Source organism: Musca autumnalis, unplaced genomic scaffold, assembly GCF_047663935.1.
Source record: "Musca autumnalis isolate F117 unplaced genomic scaffold, ASM4766393v1 scaffold_4, whole genome shotgun sequence".
Taxonomy (NCBI): Eukaryota; Metazoa; Arthropoda; class Insecta; order Diptera; family Muscidae; genus Musca; species Musca autumnalis.
Window position 1 is genome coordinate 107551677 of NW_027411977.1, and position 18964 is coordinate 107570640.

General features: G+C 33.9%; 1 protein-coding gene across 3 annotated transcripts in view; it reads left to right on the top strand.

The window, feature by feature from the left end:
* The window catches only part of PXo (P[[i]]-sensitive XPR1 orthologue), a 167934-nt gene extending 149697 nt beyond the window's left edge, over positions 1-18237 (top strand). For all 3 annotated transcript variants that reach the window (XM_073987038.1, XM_073987036.1, XM_073987037.1), the window contains 2 exons: positions 6407-6649; positions 17819-18237. In XM_073987038.1, coding sequence (XP_073843139.1) covers positions 6407-6649; positions 17819-17953 — 378 coding nt within the window. In that variant the 3' untranslated portion in view covers positions 17954-18237. The remainder of the gene's footprint in view (positions 1-6406; positions 6650-17818) is intronic.
* Positions 18238-18964: the final 727 nt, after the last annotated feature.

Genomic DNA, 18964 nt, shown 5'->3' on the forward strand with positions numbered 1-18964 from the left:
TCTCCACATTGTACCAAATTGAGTACTTTTCGTACCCTACACTACAACAATAACCTTAACTCGAAATTTCAGGATTCCAGCTCTGTCCGTTCACCCAAATATAAATTGTACCAAATTTAGTACTTGCCGTACCCATAAGTACGAATTTCCAAAACTACCTCAATCCTACACTCCATAAGAAATCTTAATTATAAATTTAAGGATTCCAGCTCTATCTGTTCACCCAAATCCAAAATGTACCAAACTTAGTACCATTTAGAACTTTCCGTACCCATAACTACCTTAACTCGAAATTTCAGGATTCCAGTTCTATCCGTTCACCCAAATATAAATTGTACCAAATTTAGTACCATTTAGTACCCAGCAAAATGTTTGCCTCCAAAGATGCAGTTAAATTATATGTACAAGTAATCTGGAAGTGCATCCAATTATGCATTTTCACTCATGATTTTTACAAGAGCGTGACTACTGAAAGATGCACTCTATAGCACTGCATTTTAACTAACCCTTTGGCACTGCATTTTAACTGACCCTTGGCACTGCATTTTAACTGCAAATGGATGTGATTCTTTGGATTGCATCCAAAAGCGGTTAAAATGTGAGGAATGGAGTGCCTTTTTCATGACTCCGTTTGAACTGCATCAAAACATGCCGTGATAGAAGTAGTCTACATTGCACTGCTTCCAATTTATTTTGCTGGGTACTTTCCGTACCCATAAGTAAGAATTTTCAAAACTATCTAAATCCTACACTCCATAAGGAATCATAATTCCAAATTTCAGGATTCCAGCTCTATCCGACTAACTCAATCCTACAGTCCAACAGTAACCTTAATTCCAAATTTCAGAACTCCAGCTGTATTCGTTCCTCCAAATCCAAATTGTACCAAATTTAGTACTTTCCGTACCCATAAGTACGAATTTCCAAAATAACCTCAATCCTACACTCCATAAGTAACCTTAATTATAAATTTCAGGATTCAAGCTCTATCTGTTCACCCAAATCCAAATTGTACCAAATTAAGTACCACTTAGTAGTACCAATTAAAGTACCATTTTCCATATTCATAAGAATTTCCATAACTACCTCAATCTTACAATCCATAAGTAATCTCAATTCCAAACTTCAGGATTCCAGCTCTATATGTCCACACATATCCAAAGTGTACCAAATTTAGTACATTTAGTACTTTCCGTACCCATAAGTATGAATTTCCAAAACTACCTCAATCCTTCACTCCATCAGTAATCTTAATTCCAAATTTCAGGATTCCAATGTATGCTGATGACATGAGTTTGTTTTACCCATTTTCTCATGCAGTGATCTTGAAGGAACAGATAGAACGTGATGCATATGCCATTTATGAGTTCACTAGAATAAATGGTTTGGTTCTGAAACCGGAAAAAAACTAAAATTTCGAGATTTCAGCCTCAGAATGTTAATGAAAGAAATATATTCAATGTGACCATTTGTGGAAAAAATATAATTGAGAGTAACTGCTTCAAATATCTAGGTATATATTTTCAAAGTAACCTATCATGGAATTCCCATTTGAAATATTTAAAATCGAAAGTTGCGCCTGCTATCGGGTTACTCTATAAATTTAAAACCAAATTTGATGAAAAAACTAAATTATTGTTATATAATGCCCTCATCCATAGCCATTATAATTATTTGCCCATGATTTATTCTTATAAAAAGAATAGTGATTTCAAGTCCTTACAGCGATCTCAAAACAAAGCTCTGCGAATTGTTTACAATCTTCCACATACGTATTCAACGAACTTATTATTTAAGAACATATCTAAAACTATTCTGCCAATATATGGCCTTTACAAAATGCAATTATTAACGTACATGTTTAAATCACTAAAAAAATATTGGTTATCACGTTCTTACATTTTCTCAAAATCAAACTAGATTTAATACCAGAAATTGCTCAAATCTTCACATTAAGAGATGTAGACTAGAAATTACTAAGCAACGTATATGAATATGCCGGTTGTTCTGAATATAACCATCTTCCTCAAAGCATCAAAGATATTGCCAAAATCTCCAGTTTTAAATCTAATTTAAAATTATATCTTTTGAATGGTATCGAAATGCTTCTTATGTAATATAAACTTTTACTTTTTTACCAAGCCTGTTTTATTTATTTATCACTTTTATATTCTTTAAAAATGAAGTGTTAACTTTTTGTAATTGCCCCAAAAATGTGCATGTGGCGCTGGGGCTACATAAACTCATGTATTTGAAATCCTATTTTGTAATAAAGAAGAAAAAAAAAGAAAAAAAAGAAACTCTATTCGTTTACCCAAATCCAACTTATGCCAAATTTAGTATCATTTAGAACTTTTCGCACACATAAGTACGAATTTCCAAATCCACACTCATATCTCAATCCTACACTTAAACTGTAATCTTAATTCCAAATTTTATGTTTCTAGCTGTATCCGTTTACCCAAATCCAAATTGTACCAAATTTTAGTACCACTTAGGACTTTTCGTGCACATTAGTACGACTTTCCAAAACCATTTCTTTAAATTTAAATTTCAAGATTCTAGCTATATCCGTTAAAAATATACAATTGATACAAAATTTAGTAACTTTCAGTACTTTTCATACACTTATAGGGCGAGTTTCCAAAAACCCTTTGGTACATCTTTCTAACTCTCCATCAGTGACCCTCATTCCAAATTTCAGATTTCTAGCTTTTCCCGTTTGCCTAATACAAAGGGTACCATATTTAGTACCTTTTAGTACTTTTCGTACCCTTCCAGTTCGAATTTCCAAAAACCCAGCCTTATCTCACCCTTACACACCAACAGCAACCCACACTCAAAATTTCAAGCTTCTAGCTTCAGCCGTTTCGTCTGGGCGATGATCTGTCAGTCACTCAGTCACTCACTCGCTCACTCATCAGTAAGCTCTTTTATATTTATAGATATGCATATGTCGGTCACGATTTTTGGGAATAACAAAATGTAGCCATGAACTTCAAAATACATGAAATCAGGTGGTACCGTGATATGGGGGTTATGCCAAAGCGTGGACATATGACCAAAACGTTTGGTAGTGGTAGTTTTAACCACTGAGATGTTACCTGGCCTGGGAATCGAAACCGAGCATATCACGTTGGCACCCGTGGTAAATTAACCCACTTAGCGCAGAGATTTTTTTTTGCGAGAAAACTTAAAATTTTTCATAAAAATTGTATTCTTGAGATTTTTTAAAAAATATTTTTTTCTCTAAAACGTCTAGTTTTCCTGCAGTCGGGCCTTCTTTTAAAAGTTCCAAAAACTTTGGAGGGTAATATAGGTGTATTCTTACATGCCAATCCCTTGGTTTTTGATTGAGAAAATACTCTTACTATTTTATCGCATATTTAAATTTTTCATCAAAAGTCGAAAATTAAAAAAAAATCGATTTTTTTTAATAGCTTTGGTTTTTGGCAAATTGCGTGGAAACTCGTAGGTCAAATGAAGCGTTATCAGCGTGAAATCACAGATAACAGACAATACTATAACAAAGTGCAAAAAACCTTGCAAAAATATTCGAAAAAACCAGAGTTTTACGTCAATTTTTGCAACCATTTTTTGTGGCGTTTAAACGACCAGTGGCTTTATCTGGGTTAAATAAGCTCGAGATCATGTTTTTAAGTTTCATATTTATTTATAATTAATATTTCGTAATTTTCATGAATTTCATCCTTATGATAATAATTTTATTTACTTATAACTACAAATGCATCACTTCCATCGCCATCAGTTAAAAATATTGCACTGGTTTTCAAACATCGGAAAACTGAAAATTCCAAATTACAACCAATTCGAGTAAATGTGGCCACGACCTTCAAAATACTTTAAATCGAGAAGTTGCGCTATACCATAAGGGAACCTACATATATAAACAATTTTAGGTTGACATTTTTTTAACCTCTGGAAGTACAAGATCCTACGAGACACATGACCAAGATTTTATGCATCTACTTCAATATGTATGTATATTAGTAGCCTATTAATATGTATCTTTCGAGTTGAGCTTTTATGACCTAAGAGGAGCATTGAAAAATTATCAACCATTATGCTACATTTCACGGGTGGCTAAGTCCGATCATCAGGCAAAACAGAATAGGAATGGTTTGGAATTAAATAACCTACATTGATTCGTATATACAATTTTCGAATGATATACAATTCGTTCATTCACATTCTAATATGCCTGATGAACTGCCCGATACCGATAAATTTCTGGTGGAAACTTTTATATCCCTAACGAGACTAAATACCAAATTTCAGAACTGGCTGGAGGCCACAACCTTCACAATACAAAAAATTGGGAGGTACCGTTTTATGGGGACTTTATCAACACTTGGGCCGATATACCCCATTTTCAATACCAAAGATCGTGGGAGTAATAGGAACTTTTGTACTATATTATAGTACTCTATCTTAAACATTTCGAGCTGTATCCTGATTTCAACAGACAGACGGATGGACATGGTTAGGCTAAAAACTGTCATACTTTCCAAAAAGTGTGAAAAGAAGCCTGACGAAACTGCATGTTGCCAGAAGGTTGTTTTGTAGTACCTGTCCCAACCGGTCTGTTTAACAGTCTTTCATTTTATTGAAATTACTTAGGGAAAATGGGAAACAAGTTTTGTTAATTGAGGGCCTATTTTAATCAAACGTAATGTAAACATCATGGTAGAGCAAATATAAGGTAAAATAAAGACTACAACAAATACAACTCAACAACAACCACATAGAAATTTGTTTTTGTTTGTAATGTTACTGTATATCAAGGCTGCTCAAAGGGCGCACTTCTCCTGTCGGTGTGTGTCAATTTGCTCCCTCACACAATTGAAAAAGAGAGCTTTTGTTTTTGAAATGAAAATTTTCAATACACACATTTTTCCATAACACAAGACAACCCAACAAACCAACATTACTAGAACAAAACATCATATTTGAATTATAAATTCTTGTGTAGCCACTGGAGAATAAACGGAACTTGATTCTCTTGAAAATAATGAATGTGTATGCTAATTATTAGCTTATCCGTGTAATTGTGGAATGTATTTATACGAATTGTTTTTCGTAAATTTTATAAAATCAGACTGAATGGTATGTTGGGAAACTATCAAAATGTTTGTGTTTCAAAACCAACACAATAACAAAATGTGTTTGTATGTGTGTAAGCAGGCCTACTGTATATGTAAACAAAATAAGGAAATGTCTATAAAATATTTTTATTTAAAAAATAATAATTTTTTACATTTGAATGAATATTTTGGAAAATATGAATGAAAATTCTTTAAATTTTCAATTTGAATGTTTCTACATCATTCCACTAAATGTATAATTTCTCGCAGAAAGTAGAATTCTTGCAAAAATGTTTGGGGTCGCTGGAAATTCATTGAAAAAGAAGAAATCAAAGAAGTACATGTTTATTAGGGCTTTATTTTTTCAAATTTAACAAAATACCTCACATGTTAACAGACGTTGTACCGCATCTATAAGCGGTGTTTTATTGTGCGGCCCGTCGTTCAGACTTGGAATATCATTGATATGAAGAAGTCTTTCTGGGAAATAGTTTTTTTCAGAATGATATATTTTTTCCTCAAAAAAAAAAAAAATATATCCCTAATGTACATCGAAATAGAAATAAATATATAAAATGTCGTACGGAATTTGACACTAACGTTACAACCCAGTTCAGTCAGCTGTGTATTGCTGTTACCTTTTATTGTTCTACCATGTGTAAACATTTTCGAAGATTGAACCATAAAAATTGGTACAGAAGAGTAACCCCCATAGATGAATCAAAGAATTTTAAATCAACCGCTTGGCTTAAAAATATGACCCTCGTAATATTTTTTCCAAAATTTGATGATGTACTCCCCCACAAAAATTCAAATTTTGTTCGCAAAAATGATGCGCATGATATGTGTCAAAGGGAGTAACCGATTTGGTCCATACTTTGTACATCGTAATATTTCTAGCAGACATAGATCAGGTTTGTATATTTTGAAGATTTCAGTCACATTTTGCAACAAAATTTCTATTATCTTCTGCCTGACGGCCCTATCAAAAATTGTGAATTATGTACTTGATTTAAGGCAAGAGTTGTATGTAAAAATTTAGTATTTAACATTAAATAAAGCAGTAAAATGTTAAAATATTAAATGTTTACTTCCATTCGCAGTTTTAAGTTAAACATAAACACGCACACAGCTGCAACCTGATGATTATGTGATTATTCTTCTGAGCATATTCTACTTATTAATATATATGTATGTATATACAATAAAGTAATATTTATTAATACTCCCTTTTTGTTCTTTTGCTTTTTTTGTTTCTGTGGCACACCGTCTGCTATCCTGTCGTCATCCCCAACAACCAGTGGTTCTATTATTTTGGCATAATTGAGGATTTGATACTGCGATTTGCCTGGACTGTGTCAATGAGCTTAATTGAGGCTGGCTACATGGAAGGTGATGTTATGGTAACATTGCTCAGTCCACTGGAAGTGTTTCGTCGTTTCATTTGGAATTACTTTCGCCTTGAAAACGAACATATAAATAATTGCGGTAAATTTCGTGCTGTGCGTGATATTTCAGTGGCACCCATGGATTGTTCCGACCAGGTAAGTATACATAATGGAATTTCTCGCAATTGATTATTGCTTTACATGCTTTGACTTTCGAATATCCTGTGGTGGTGTCTACAAACATACATACATATATATGTACGTATTTTTCACAGGATGAATAAACTTTGCTTGGGAAAGCTTTAATTGAGTAGGATTATTTGTACAAGATAACAAAATGTTATTAGTATATACTCATAGATATATACATATACCCCAAAACTCCAATTGATAATAGAGAAATACAACGTTTTATGCCCCTGGTAAATTAAATTGTGTAGTTTTTTTCATTGATTAGAAATATTTTCATTTGAGGAAATACTAAATGAAATAAACAGAACAAAATGTATTTAAGTAATAAAGGACTATAGTTCGGGTACCTCCCACGCAAAATTTCGGAAAAGAGACAGTTGGTCTCGAATCGATGATACTTTTGATACTTTTTGCAACCACTTGTATTCGCTCCCCCATTACGACGGTACAATGTTTTTTTAGGGGCAAGTCCATACACCCTGAGAAAACGGCTCGAAACCTGTTAAAAATCCTTATGGCACCATGTGTACTGGCACGGGCGCACGATAACTTTCGAACGGATGAACCAATTTGGTCCAAAATTATGACTTCGTATTATTTTACCCAAACTTAGTTTAAGTTCGAAGATGACCAAATCGGTCCACTCCTGCAGGTACCTACCCCACAAAAGTTCAAAATTGTACACTAAAATATTGCGCACGATAACCGAGTAACAGTGACCGAGATGGTTTTGTTTAAGTGCAGTTTAGGGTCTGTACGAAGATCCTTTGGATATCTTTACCGATGAAACCTCTCGTGTGATATATGAGCAAATTCTACTTCCTGCTTCAGAACAAGATCCACTTCCAAAAAGGATTATGATGATTCATTCCTTCAGGTACCTCCTTCGCAACACGTTTGAGCTTATATATGTGGATTTCTGAGTGAAATCGCACACCTTTTCAATATGTAGTTTTTAATTTCCTTTATTTTTTGCTGTGGAGATGATGCTCATCTGTATATTTTCAGATTTTTTGACTAACCGTTCCGGAGACGTCGCGCGTTAAAAAGTTAAATTCTATAAGAACTATGTGCAAAGAAATACTCAAAACTTTTTATACCCTCCACCATAGTATGGGGGTGTATTAAGTTTTTTTTCCGTTTGTAACGCATTAAAATACTCATTTGCGACCCTATAAAGTATATATAGACTTGATCAGGGTAAAATTCTGAGACGATCTGTCCACGTCCGTCTGTGGTAATCACTCTAGCATCCACAAAAATGGAGGTAGATTGCTAAAAAATTCGTCTTTTGTTTGCAGGCAGGTCATGTTCGATGATAAGCTATATCGGTCCACGTTTTGGTATAGCCCCCATATAACGGTACCCCCCGATTTACGGTATTTTGACGTTTTTAGCTAAATTTTCACACCGATATAGCTATAATTTGAATTTAGGGTTCTCAAGTGTCAATAAACGTATATAACAAAAGTTGTGGACATAGGTCCATGTTTTGGTATAGCCCCCATATAACGGTACCCCCCGATTTACGGTATTTTGACGTTTTCAGCTACATTTTCAAACCGATTTAGCTATAATTTGACATTTAGTGCTCTTAAGTGTCAATAAACTTATATAACAAAACCTGTGGACATAGGTCCGCGTTTTGGTATAGCCCCCATATAACGGTACACCCGACTTACGGTATTTTGACGTTTTTAGCTACATTTTCAGACCGATTTAGCTATAAATTTACATTTAGGGTTCTTAAATGTCAATAAACTTATATAACAAAACTAGTGGACATAGGTCCATGTTTTGGAACAGCCCCCATATAACGTTACCGCCCGATTTCAAGTATTTTCACGTTTTAAGTCACAATTCTAGACCGAATTAGCTATAATTTGATATTTAGGGTTATAACAATCTCTGGTGTGGATTGTTCAGGAAAACACAAGCAAGGATTTGATGTTGATTGCCGGAGGAGCACTTTGTCTCATTGTGATCTTATCTGATAGTTACCATAACGTGTTAGAATGGAGATCACCCCTTGCGATCTTATCTGATGGTTATGTAACGCGTTAGAATGTAGATCACAAACTGAGCGATTTTATTGAATTTTGTTCTAGCTTAAGTACCAATCGTGAGAAGAAATAGTAGGGCGTTAATAGTTTACAGTTGCATAAAATGGTATATCGAAAGTAGTAATTAATGAGTTGTTTTACAAGAGTAGTAGAATAAATTATTTACATAGTTGCATTCTGTCAGTTAACTTTAAAATACAATGAATCAATCACAATGAGAAATTAGAATATTTACAAACTCACAATGACAAAGGTACAAAACTATGAAAATTGTTACTATTGAAATGTAGAGGGCATTAAAGTGTAATTATTGAAATATGGATTGCTTCAGGGTTCTTAGTGACCAAAAAACTTATATTCGAAAAAAATTATGAACATAGGTACGTACATGTTTTGGTATAGCCCCATATAACGGTACCTCCCGATTTTCGGCATTTTGAGATTTTTACCTACAAGTTTTAACCGAATTAGCTGTAATTTGAACATTTGACATTTGAAGTTCTTAGTGGTCACCACACCTCTCCACCAAAATTGTCTGAAATTTTGGGAAAATGCGTCTTATGTTTGCATGCAGGTCAAGTTCGATGATGGGCTATATCGGTCCACGTTTTGGTATAGCCCCCATATAACGGTACCCCCGATTTACGGTATTTTTACGTTTTTAGCTGCATTTTCAGACCGATTTAGCTATAAATTGACATTTAGGGTTCTTAAATGTCAATAAACTTATATAACAAAACTAGTGAACATAGGTCAATGTTTTGGTATAGCCCCCATATAACGGTACCCCCGATTTACGGCATTTTGACGTTTTTAGCTACATTTTCAGACCGATTTAGCTATAAATTGACATTTAGGGTTCATAAATGTCAATAAACTTATATAACTAGTGGGCATAGGTCCATGTTTTGGAGTAGCCCCCATATAACATTACTGCCCGATTTCAGGTATTTTGACGTTTTAAGTCACATTTCTAGACCGAATTAGCTACAATTTGATATTTAGGGTTCTTAGTGACCAAAAATGTTATATTCGAAAAAATTATGAACATAGGTCCATGTTTTGGTATAGCCCCATATAACGGTACCTCCCGATTTTCGGTATTTTGAGAATTTTACCTACAAGTTTTAATGGAATTATCTGTAATTTGAACATTTGAAATGTATAATTCTTAGTGGTCACAACACCTCTCCACCAAAAATTGTCAAGAAAGTTCGATGTATTGATAAAGCCCCCATATAAAATTACCTCCCGATTTTCAGTAATTTGATGATTTTAGCTACAATATTAAACCGAACTAGCAGTAATTTGACATTTGAAGTTCTTAGTGGTCACCTCTCCATCAAAATTGTCAACATAGGTCCATGTTCGGATATAGCTCCCATATAACGGTACCTCCCAATTTTCAGTATGTTGGCAATTTTAGCTCCAATTTTTAACCGAACTAACTGAAATTTGACATTTTAAGGTTGTAGTGGCCACCACACATCTGCATCAACAATTTTCAACATAGCCCCAATATAACGATACTTCCCGATTTTCGGATTTTACTTAAAATGTTTAACCGAACGTAGGTCCATGTTTTGGTATAGCCCCAAAACAAACCTCCCGATTTTCCGTACCTTAGCTTTATTTTTTGGACGAACTTTCTGTAATTTCATGTTTTGGTATAGCCCCAAAACAAACCTCCCGATTTTCCGTACCTTAGCTTTATTTTTTGGACGAACTTTCTGTAATTTGAAATTTAAAAGCCAACAAAAACTCTGCAAAAAAATTGTTCATTTAAGTTCATATTTTCGTATAGCCCACATACCTCCGAACTAGCTGTTAATGACATTTGAAGTTCCCACGTTATGTACCGATTTTCGGTATTTTGAGGATTCTAGCCACAATTTTTAACCGAATTAGGAGTTATTAGACATTAAAGGCTCCCATAAAAAAATTTCAACATAGGCCCATGTTTTATTATAAACCCTACATATATAACGGTACCCCCCAATTTCTAGCCCACCAAAAATTGTCAACATACATAGTTAGATATAGGCATCATAAAAAAGGGCCTTCCGAATGAAGCATTTTATGTACATTATCTGACATTTTAACATACCCACTTAAAGTTGGGGACAGGAATGAAAACTAATTATTCCATTTTTGTTCAAAATATTTTATGGTGGAGGATATGAAAAGTTCGGCCCGGCCGAACTTAACGCTTTTTTACTTGTTCTTTTTTTTTGTTAGGAAGATAAGATTTCAATAAATTACCGTAACGTTTATACCAGTGAGCTATTTTATTTTTCCTAAGGTACTAAATTTTAGTTAAACTACAACTTTAGTGGAACTTTTAGGGAACAACTTGGAACAAAGTTCCGTTTTCACAGAATAATGCCCTAGAATATTTTGTTTATTGGCGTTTGACCTTTTTTAATTAGTTAGAACATATGAAATACTGAAAAACACTCATATTTTGATGCAAAATATGAAAGAACTCAAATTTTTAATTTTTACCTTGAATTTCTGTGAAACTAATAGATCGAATTCCAATGTTTTTAATGCATCGGAAAGCTGATTAATATTAGTCGGTTTTGCCGAAAGAGAATTGAAACGGACAGATCAAATGTATTTAGGGTCTTTTCAGAATTGTGTTTCTCTTTTTGGACATTTGAACTTGCCGACAAAATTGTGCATTAGGATAAATTTCAAAAATGTTCGGAGGAACTACTTAAAGTAATGGACCGACATAGTCCATTATGGAAGTGGAACTTATTTTGTGGGGGAGGTACCCTACACTGAAAGAAAATTACGTTGTATCAATGAAATTCGTCATTGATTTTGAACCAACATAAAACTTTCTTTGTATTAATGAAGAAGTTCATTTAGTTTCATAAAATAACTATTGTAATTGTTTCATAGTATTAATCTGAAAGTTTCATGGCAATAATAGAATTGTGACTTCTAACTAATTTATTGATTTATTGAGAAAATTTCATTGGAATAAAAAAGAAACTCATTATTGTTATTTAATGAAACTTTTCATTTATTCAATGAAAGTCTACGTTGGTTCAAAATCAATGAATAATTTTTCTTTCAGTGTAAAGAGAGGACGGATATGGGCCATTTTAGAAGTTAACTTAGTTTGGGCAAAATATTAGGAGATCCAACGCTTGGACCAAATTGGTTGCCCCATTCAAGAGATATTGTGCATATAATTTTAGTGACATTTTTTAAATATTGGGGGAAAGTACTGGAAGTTGTGGAACGGTATTGCCCGTCTTCGAACTGAAACTAAGTTTGGACAAAATGTTACGAAGGCGAAATTTTGGACCAAATCGGTTGATCAGTTCGAGAGTTATCGTGCTCTCCAACCACTATATGGTGCCATAGGGGATCTTTACAACTTTTCTCAAGAAGTATGGACTTGCCCCTGAAAAACGTTTACCGTCGTAATTGAGGCAGCGAATGCAAGATGCTTCAACAGAAATCAAAGTGGTTCGAGAGCATGCCTTAAAATGAACTTATCAAAAATTTTGTGTGTGAGGTACTCGAAGGAGTGGACAAATATTGTCCATATTCGAATCTGATCTACATATGTCTGGGAGATATATAAGGATGTGTAAGGTATGGACCAAACGAAAGAACAATCTTTCCGAACATTTTTGAACTTTTGTGAGGGAGGTACCTGAAGGAGTGGACCGTTATGGCTTATCTTCGAACTTAAACTAAGTTTGGACAAATTATTATGATGGCAAAATTTTGGATCCAATCGGCAAATCCGTTAGAGAGTTACCTTTTTTGCACCTTTCAGGCTATTTTCTCAGGAAGTATGGACTTGCCCCTGATGAAACTTGTACCGTTGTATGTGTGGCAGTGAATACTAGTTGTAACAATAAAAAAAGCGATTCGAGAGGTTTTAAACTGAACTTCTCCGAAATTTTGTGTGATAGGTACCCGAAGTAGTTGACCGATTGAGTTAAGTCTGGTAGAAATTTCACGATGTGCAAAGTATGGACCAAATCCACTTTTGTGGGGGAGGCACCGGAAGGAGTGGACCGATATACGCAAGCCAAATTGTGGACTGCATCGGTCAATCCGTTCGAGAGTTATCGTGCGCTGCAGCCAGCCAGCCAGACGGATGGACGGATATGGCTAAATCCACGCCAAATTGTTTGAAACTGATTTCGGCCAAACATACTTGGGGTCTTAAACCATTATTTCAATGAGGCACATTTTGCCCGTATGAAAGTGTATATGAGGAAAAGTCAAAATTTTTTAGTTTCCATGAAGCCAAGGTTTGCACTATTATAATACGCGAACTATTGTAGTTTGCCAGTAACTATGACTATTGCTGGATTAAGTTATACATTTTTGTACAAAGCTCAAAAATTTAGCAAAAAAATTTAATTTACGTGGTAGTTACGACCGCGTAAAGGAAAAACCATAGGTAAAAACACGTTGAATCTAAACAGGTTTTTTACATTGCTATTCGATTTCTGATTAAACCATTCAAATGACGGACATCTGTCCAAAGTAAAAGTTGGAGAATACAAAATGAAGATTACACTTCTAATGTATCACTTTCCAAAATTTCCACTGCATCCACCTTTTATGGATGCTGACATTTTGAAGCCGGATTTCAGGTGTTTTTTGTATTTTTTATGTAACTGGGACGCGCATTCGGATATTTCGAAAAACCAATTATAGGACTAAAGAACTCGCGATTTCGCATAATCTGATATGTATATTAAGTATGTAGCCCACACAGCAGAGTAATCTACTGCCAAAGGCCAAAATTTAGTGCGATATTTTTTCTAAAAAACCTATTTTTTGGGTACAGTATTTACAATATCGTTTTAAGTGTGCTGGTACCCCGCGATATTTTAGTTTTTCGACGATCCGGATCATATGAATCACAGATCGTAAAAATCCATCTACTAGAACGGCGGAAATGGCTACTGCAAAAATTGAAAAATTTGCGAAAAATGTTTTTCAAAATATCGCTGACTAATTCGCGTTTTATGTGGATCGTTTCCATTTCAATGAAGAAAGTGAATCATCACTCGCGTTTGTGCGAAAACACCGGTTTAAAAAATTTAGTGGCATGGGAGCTGTATCCGATTTATCCAAAAAATACTGTGTGATGCTACATCCACGGTTCTTGATGGATTTTATTGAAATATGTTTAGATCGATGTATTTTTTCACGGTTTATAGTGAAATCGGATGCGCATAAAAAGTGTATGCACTTTGTGCAAAATATAAGCGTTATACAGTTTGTTGCACACTAAACTGCAGACGAGCTACATCTTAGCGGCCAAAGTAAATCCTGGCAAATGTGTAAAAATTAAAAGAGAAGAATTCGCTGTATTGGTAAACCGCATGCGCATCAAGTGATTTTGAGGATTTCGCGATTTACATGCATTTCAAAATGAACATTACCCGATACAATTTTATTTCAAGATTATACCCCACTTAAAGGAACCCAACATTTATTTGAAAGATATCCATATCTTCTGCTAGATGTTAGCGTGTTTTCGAGAAGTGATTAGAATAAAAAATGTGATTTATTGCGTGGAATTTAACTAAAATAGAAGAAAAACTCCGACCTATTTTTCTTACATTTTGTTCAACTAACTCACAAAATAAATTTTAATAAATATTTTCTCTTACAAAAATTGTATAAATTTCCTCAATATATTTTTTGTTTTTTGCTATAATATGCAAACCGCTAAACGGATTTGTATAGTTTTGGTTTCATTTGAATCTTCGCGATGTTTAGATTACGTACATATTTTTTATATATTTTTCAGATGCATAAACAGCTTGAATTTTATTAGAACAAGTTGTAAACTACCAATTGTTTTGAATGCTTTCCTAATTTCCGCGAAAATTTACAACTTTTTCACTAAAGTTATGGGACCTCAGTAACCATATAGTATGTAGGGAGCCCCTAATTAAGAGAGTTTCTCAATATAATGATTAGAGTCTTTTAAAGATTTTTTTCTTTTTATCAGAATTGAAACCGCCATAACTTTTGCGCGCAACAACCAAAATTAGTATCTCGAACAGATTTAAGAATGGGATTTTTTCCCAATGTATGTACCAAAAATCATTCATGTAGCTTAAAAAAAAATTTTTTAATTTTTTTTTATGGAAAACTAAAAAATTTTGTCTTTTCTTCATATACCCTCGTTAGCATAAATGCTGAAGGTATAATGAATATAAAAAAATCCGTTCGAAAATATAGAGTTTTGACCATGGAAAAAAGAAAGATTCTGAACCATTGTGCACCGTTCTTACTTGTTTATACCTCCGTTTGCAACACATCGAAATATTCGTAGGATACCCTATAAAGTATATATATTCTTGATCAGCATAAAATTCTAAGTCGAAATATCCATGTCCGTCGGTCTGTCCGTCTGTTGGAATCAAGATACAGCTCGCAAGTGTTAAGATAGAGCTTTGTAGTTTGGTATAGAGCGGTACCTCCCGCTGTTTGGTATTTTAAAGGTTGTGTCCTCAATATCCCATCGAAACCACTAAAATTTGGTAATAAGTCTTCGTTGGGCGTGCAAAACGTTCCACCTGAAATTTGCAGGTATAGGTCAACGCCTTCATATAGCCCCATAGAACAGTACCTCCAGATTTTCTTTATTTTGAAGGTAATAACCTCAATATCCTACCGAAGTTGCTGAAATTTGTTATTTAGTCTTCGTTGTCGGTATAGGACCACGTTTTCATATAGCCCCTATAGAACAGTACCTGTCAATTTTCGGTATTTTGAAGGCTGTGTCCTCAATATCCCACTGAAATGACTGAAATTTAGCATTTAGTCTTCGTTGGGGGTGTAAAACGTTTCACCTGAAATTTGACGGTATAGGTCCACGCCTTCATATAACCCCATAGAACAATACCTACAGATTTTCTGTATTGTAAAGCTAATGGTCTCAATATCCCACCGAAATTGCTGACATTTAGCATTTAGTCTTCGTTGGGGGTGTAAAACTTTCTACCTGAAATTTGTCGGCACAGAATCACGTTTTCATACAGCACTTTTTGATTTTCGGTATTTTGAAGGTTGTGTCTTCAATATCCCACCGAAACGACTGAAATTTGGTATTTAGTCTTCGTTGGGGGTATACAAGTTTCCAAATGAAATTGTGTTGTTCCACGTCTTCATATAGCCCCCGTATAACTTTCCCTCCAAATGTTCGATATTTTGAAGATTTTGGCACCAATATTCCACTGAAATGGTTTAAATTTATTACTTAGTCTTCGTTGGGGGCATAAAACTTTCCACAATGTCTTCAAGTAGCCCCCAAGGAACGGTACCAATTTTCGGTGTTTTGAAAGATTTAGCCACATTATTCAACTTGAACAACTGAATATTGGTATTTAGTCTTCGCTAAAGGTACAAGATATTTATACAGGTACAGAAGATAGAAAACTTACTCGCAAACAAACTGTCCATGTATGTATGTATCCAAGTTTAAGTCTAGCTGGTATTTTCCTATTTTATGTATTTCGAGAGTTTTGTTAAATTTTCGAAACGAGATTGCTGTAATTTAGTATTGTGTGTTGCTAGGAGTTGAAAACCTCAATTCGGAAAATTGTAGATATTGATGTGTTGGAAAGAACTACGAAGACAGTCCATATGACCTCTTTTGAGGGGAGTATTATCAGTTGGGATATACTATTTCTGCAATAAGAGGAAGTGGTTAGTACTTTCATAAACGAAAGGAAAGTAATTTTTCTTATTCACTTCAATAAAGTTCGTGGTGGAAGGTATGAAAAGTTCGGCCGTTCTTAAGGCCAGAACATAATCAACCGTAGCTTGCTTTGCTTGCTTCCCAAATGTCAAATTATAAAGGAATGCCAGAGCCTCTTTGCAAATCCGCCTGCGTTCCCCTCTGGCATTCCTTTATAATTTGACATTTGGGAAGCAAGCAATGCAAGCGACGTTTGATTCTGGGGCCTAATTACGACATTCGATTCGATCGAGTATTTGCTCGCGAATGACAAAATCGAACTTTTAAACCCTATTCGCACCACCAATCGTAGATTAACTAAGGTAGAAGCATTAGCAATATGTTACAACAATGTCAAAACGTTATACAAAAATAAATCATTTCGTACATTTTTCTAGCACAACTTCATTCCGAAATTATTACCCAAAGTATTATTCAACAATTTCAGCAAATATTTAAATTTTTCATTAATTAGTTTGTTTTTTAGTTTTTGTTTAAAAATAAACACATTTGTTACCATCTACTTTCTTAATATATTTTTTTTCATTCAAGAGAAAATACTCGTTCGAATCGAATGTCGTAATTAGGTCCCTGTTCTGGCCTTTACATGTTTACTTCTACTTACGTTTTAAATGCGCATTTTGGAAATGAAAGGGTTTGTTGTATAATCGGTAACATTTACTCTTTAATTTCGACTGAAAAATGTTGGGCAAACGACAGTGTATTTTAATTATTTTTAATTGGAATACATTTCATGGAAGCCGACAGTTTCGACGTTACAATAAATAACCCCAAAAAGGAAAAAGGATTGTATAACACATTTTCCATTATTTTAGCACTTAAACAAACCTACTTGTTATTAATTTAAAGCTTGAATTTGTTTTTAAATTCTTAGGCTCTTTTTTGGTAGCAGAGATATGCGTATTTACGATGGTTTAGCATCACAAAGTTAGGCTGGGCAATGTATTTTGTATTAATTTAAAACTGCGGCAGCCTACTTTTAAATATAAGATTTCTTTGTTGTTTGAAGCAGATGGTTATTAATTTAAATTATGAATAATGTTTGTGATCTTTTTAATCATTCTATGAAATCATGAAAAAAATCCAGAATTTCCTCCTCCTGCTTGTTTACCTAATAATACAATGTTTTTAAGGCTAACATTAAATGTTTAATTCTAGATTTGCAGTAACCCATTTTATAAAGTGGTATTTGGTTTTTATTATATGTTATACACAGTATTTTAACTCACACACTCTCATAAACGTAGAAACGACAAAGTAATTACGAGTTAATAATACTTATGCTGGTAACGTTTTATTTCTTTACAGACTACCATACTGCGAATGATGGACGAAGAAAATGGTGTGGTAAATAGACGAGGAAAAATGAAATTCCCTTCAAAGAAGAAAGGAGAACATCGTGTACTCCTGCAGGCAGAATCAGTGGACGATTTGTGTTCTTAGAGGCCAACTTCAAAGTGCTTAAATGCTTAAGTGAAATGAGTAATAAAGCAATACGGCCCGTGTACTCTTTCTTCATTTATGCTTTCGATAATATGATAATTGTTTTAGTGTTTTTGTTTTTTTAATTTTTATCATGTCCAAAACGATGTAAAAAGGGGAAAATCAACTTTTATAGTACGTTAATAAAGAACAAGAATTGTATAATTATTTTTAAGTAAACTATTAAGATATTTTGGGCTCATCTGTGTGAATGTTTAAAAAATAAAATTATATTTAAACAAAAACGACTTTTTCTTAAACTATAAAAAGATAGAAGAATTTTGTATAATGTGCAACCAATCTTTGAAAAAAAAAAAAAAACAAAACTGACGAAACACGAACTGAACGAATCACTTCTGCACCTATATAGACCAGGGTTTCGGAGTCGGAGTCTAGCAATTTTGCTGGAGTCGGAGTATGAGTCAAAAAAAAAAAATAACTCGACTCCGACTCCGGGTAAATTTTTTTCCACATTATAGAAATATAACATTAAATTTGCAACAAGATTTTTTTTAAATCATTATTTATTTTAAAAGAAATGTATATGAAAACATATATGGAAACGGTATATTACACTATGTTAACCTTTTTCGTCAGAAGTCTTACTGGTCTTCTCACAAATGTCTATTGGTATTCTCATCTTGTTTTTTATGAGAAGTCATCCTTGTCTTCTATTAAAGTCAATGTCGTCTCTATGGGAAATCTTACTGAATACCCTGTGACACAAAATGGAAGTCAAAATGGGGGTGAAAAAATTCCTTTTAGGAATGAAAGCACCAATTGAGAATTCCAAAGGATACCATAGTTGGAATTTCTGAGTTATGACCATGGCACAATTACCAAGGTAGTGGTGTCATACCAGATGTTCGAATATGAAAATCCCTTTATAAAAAAATTACTTTTGTTGTAATTTCCCCAACAACATAAAGAACATTTTGACATAACATATTCAAACTTTTACGATACCACTAC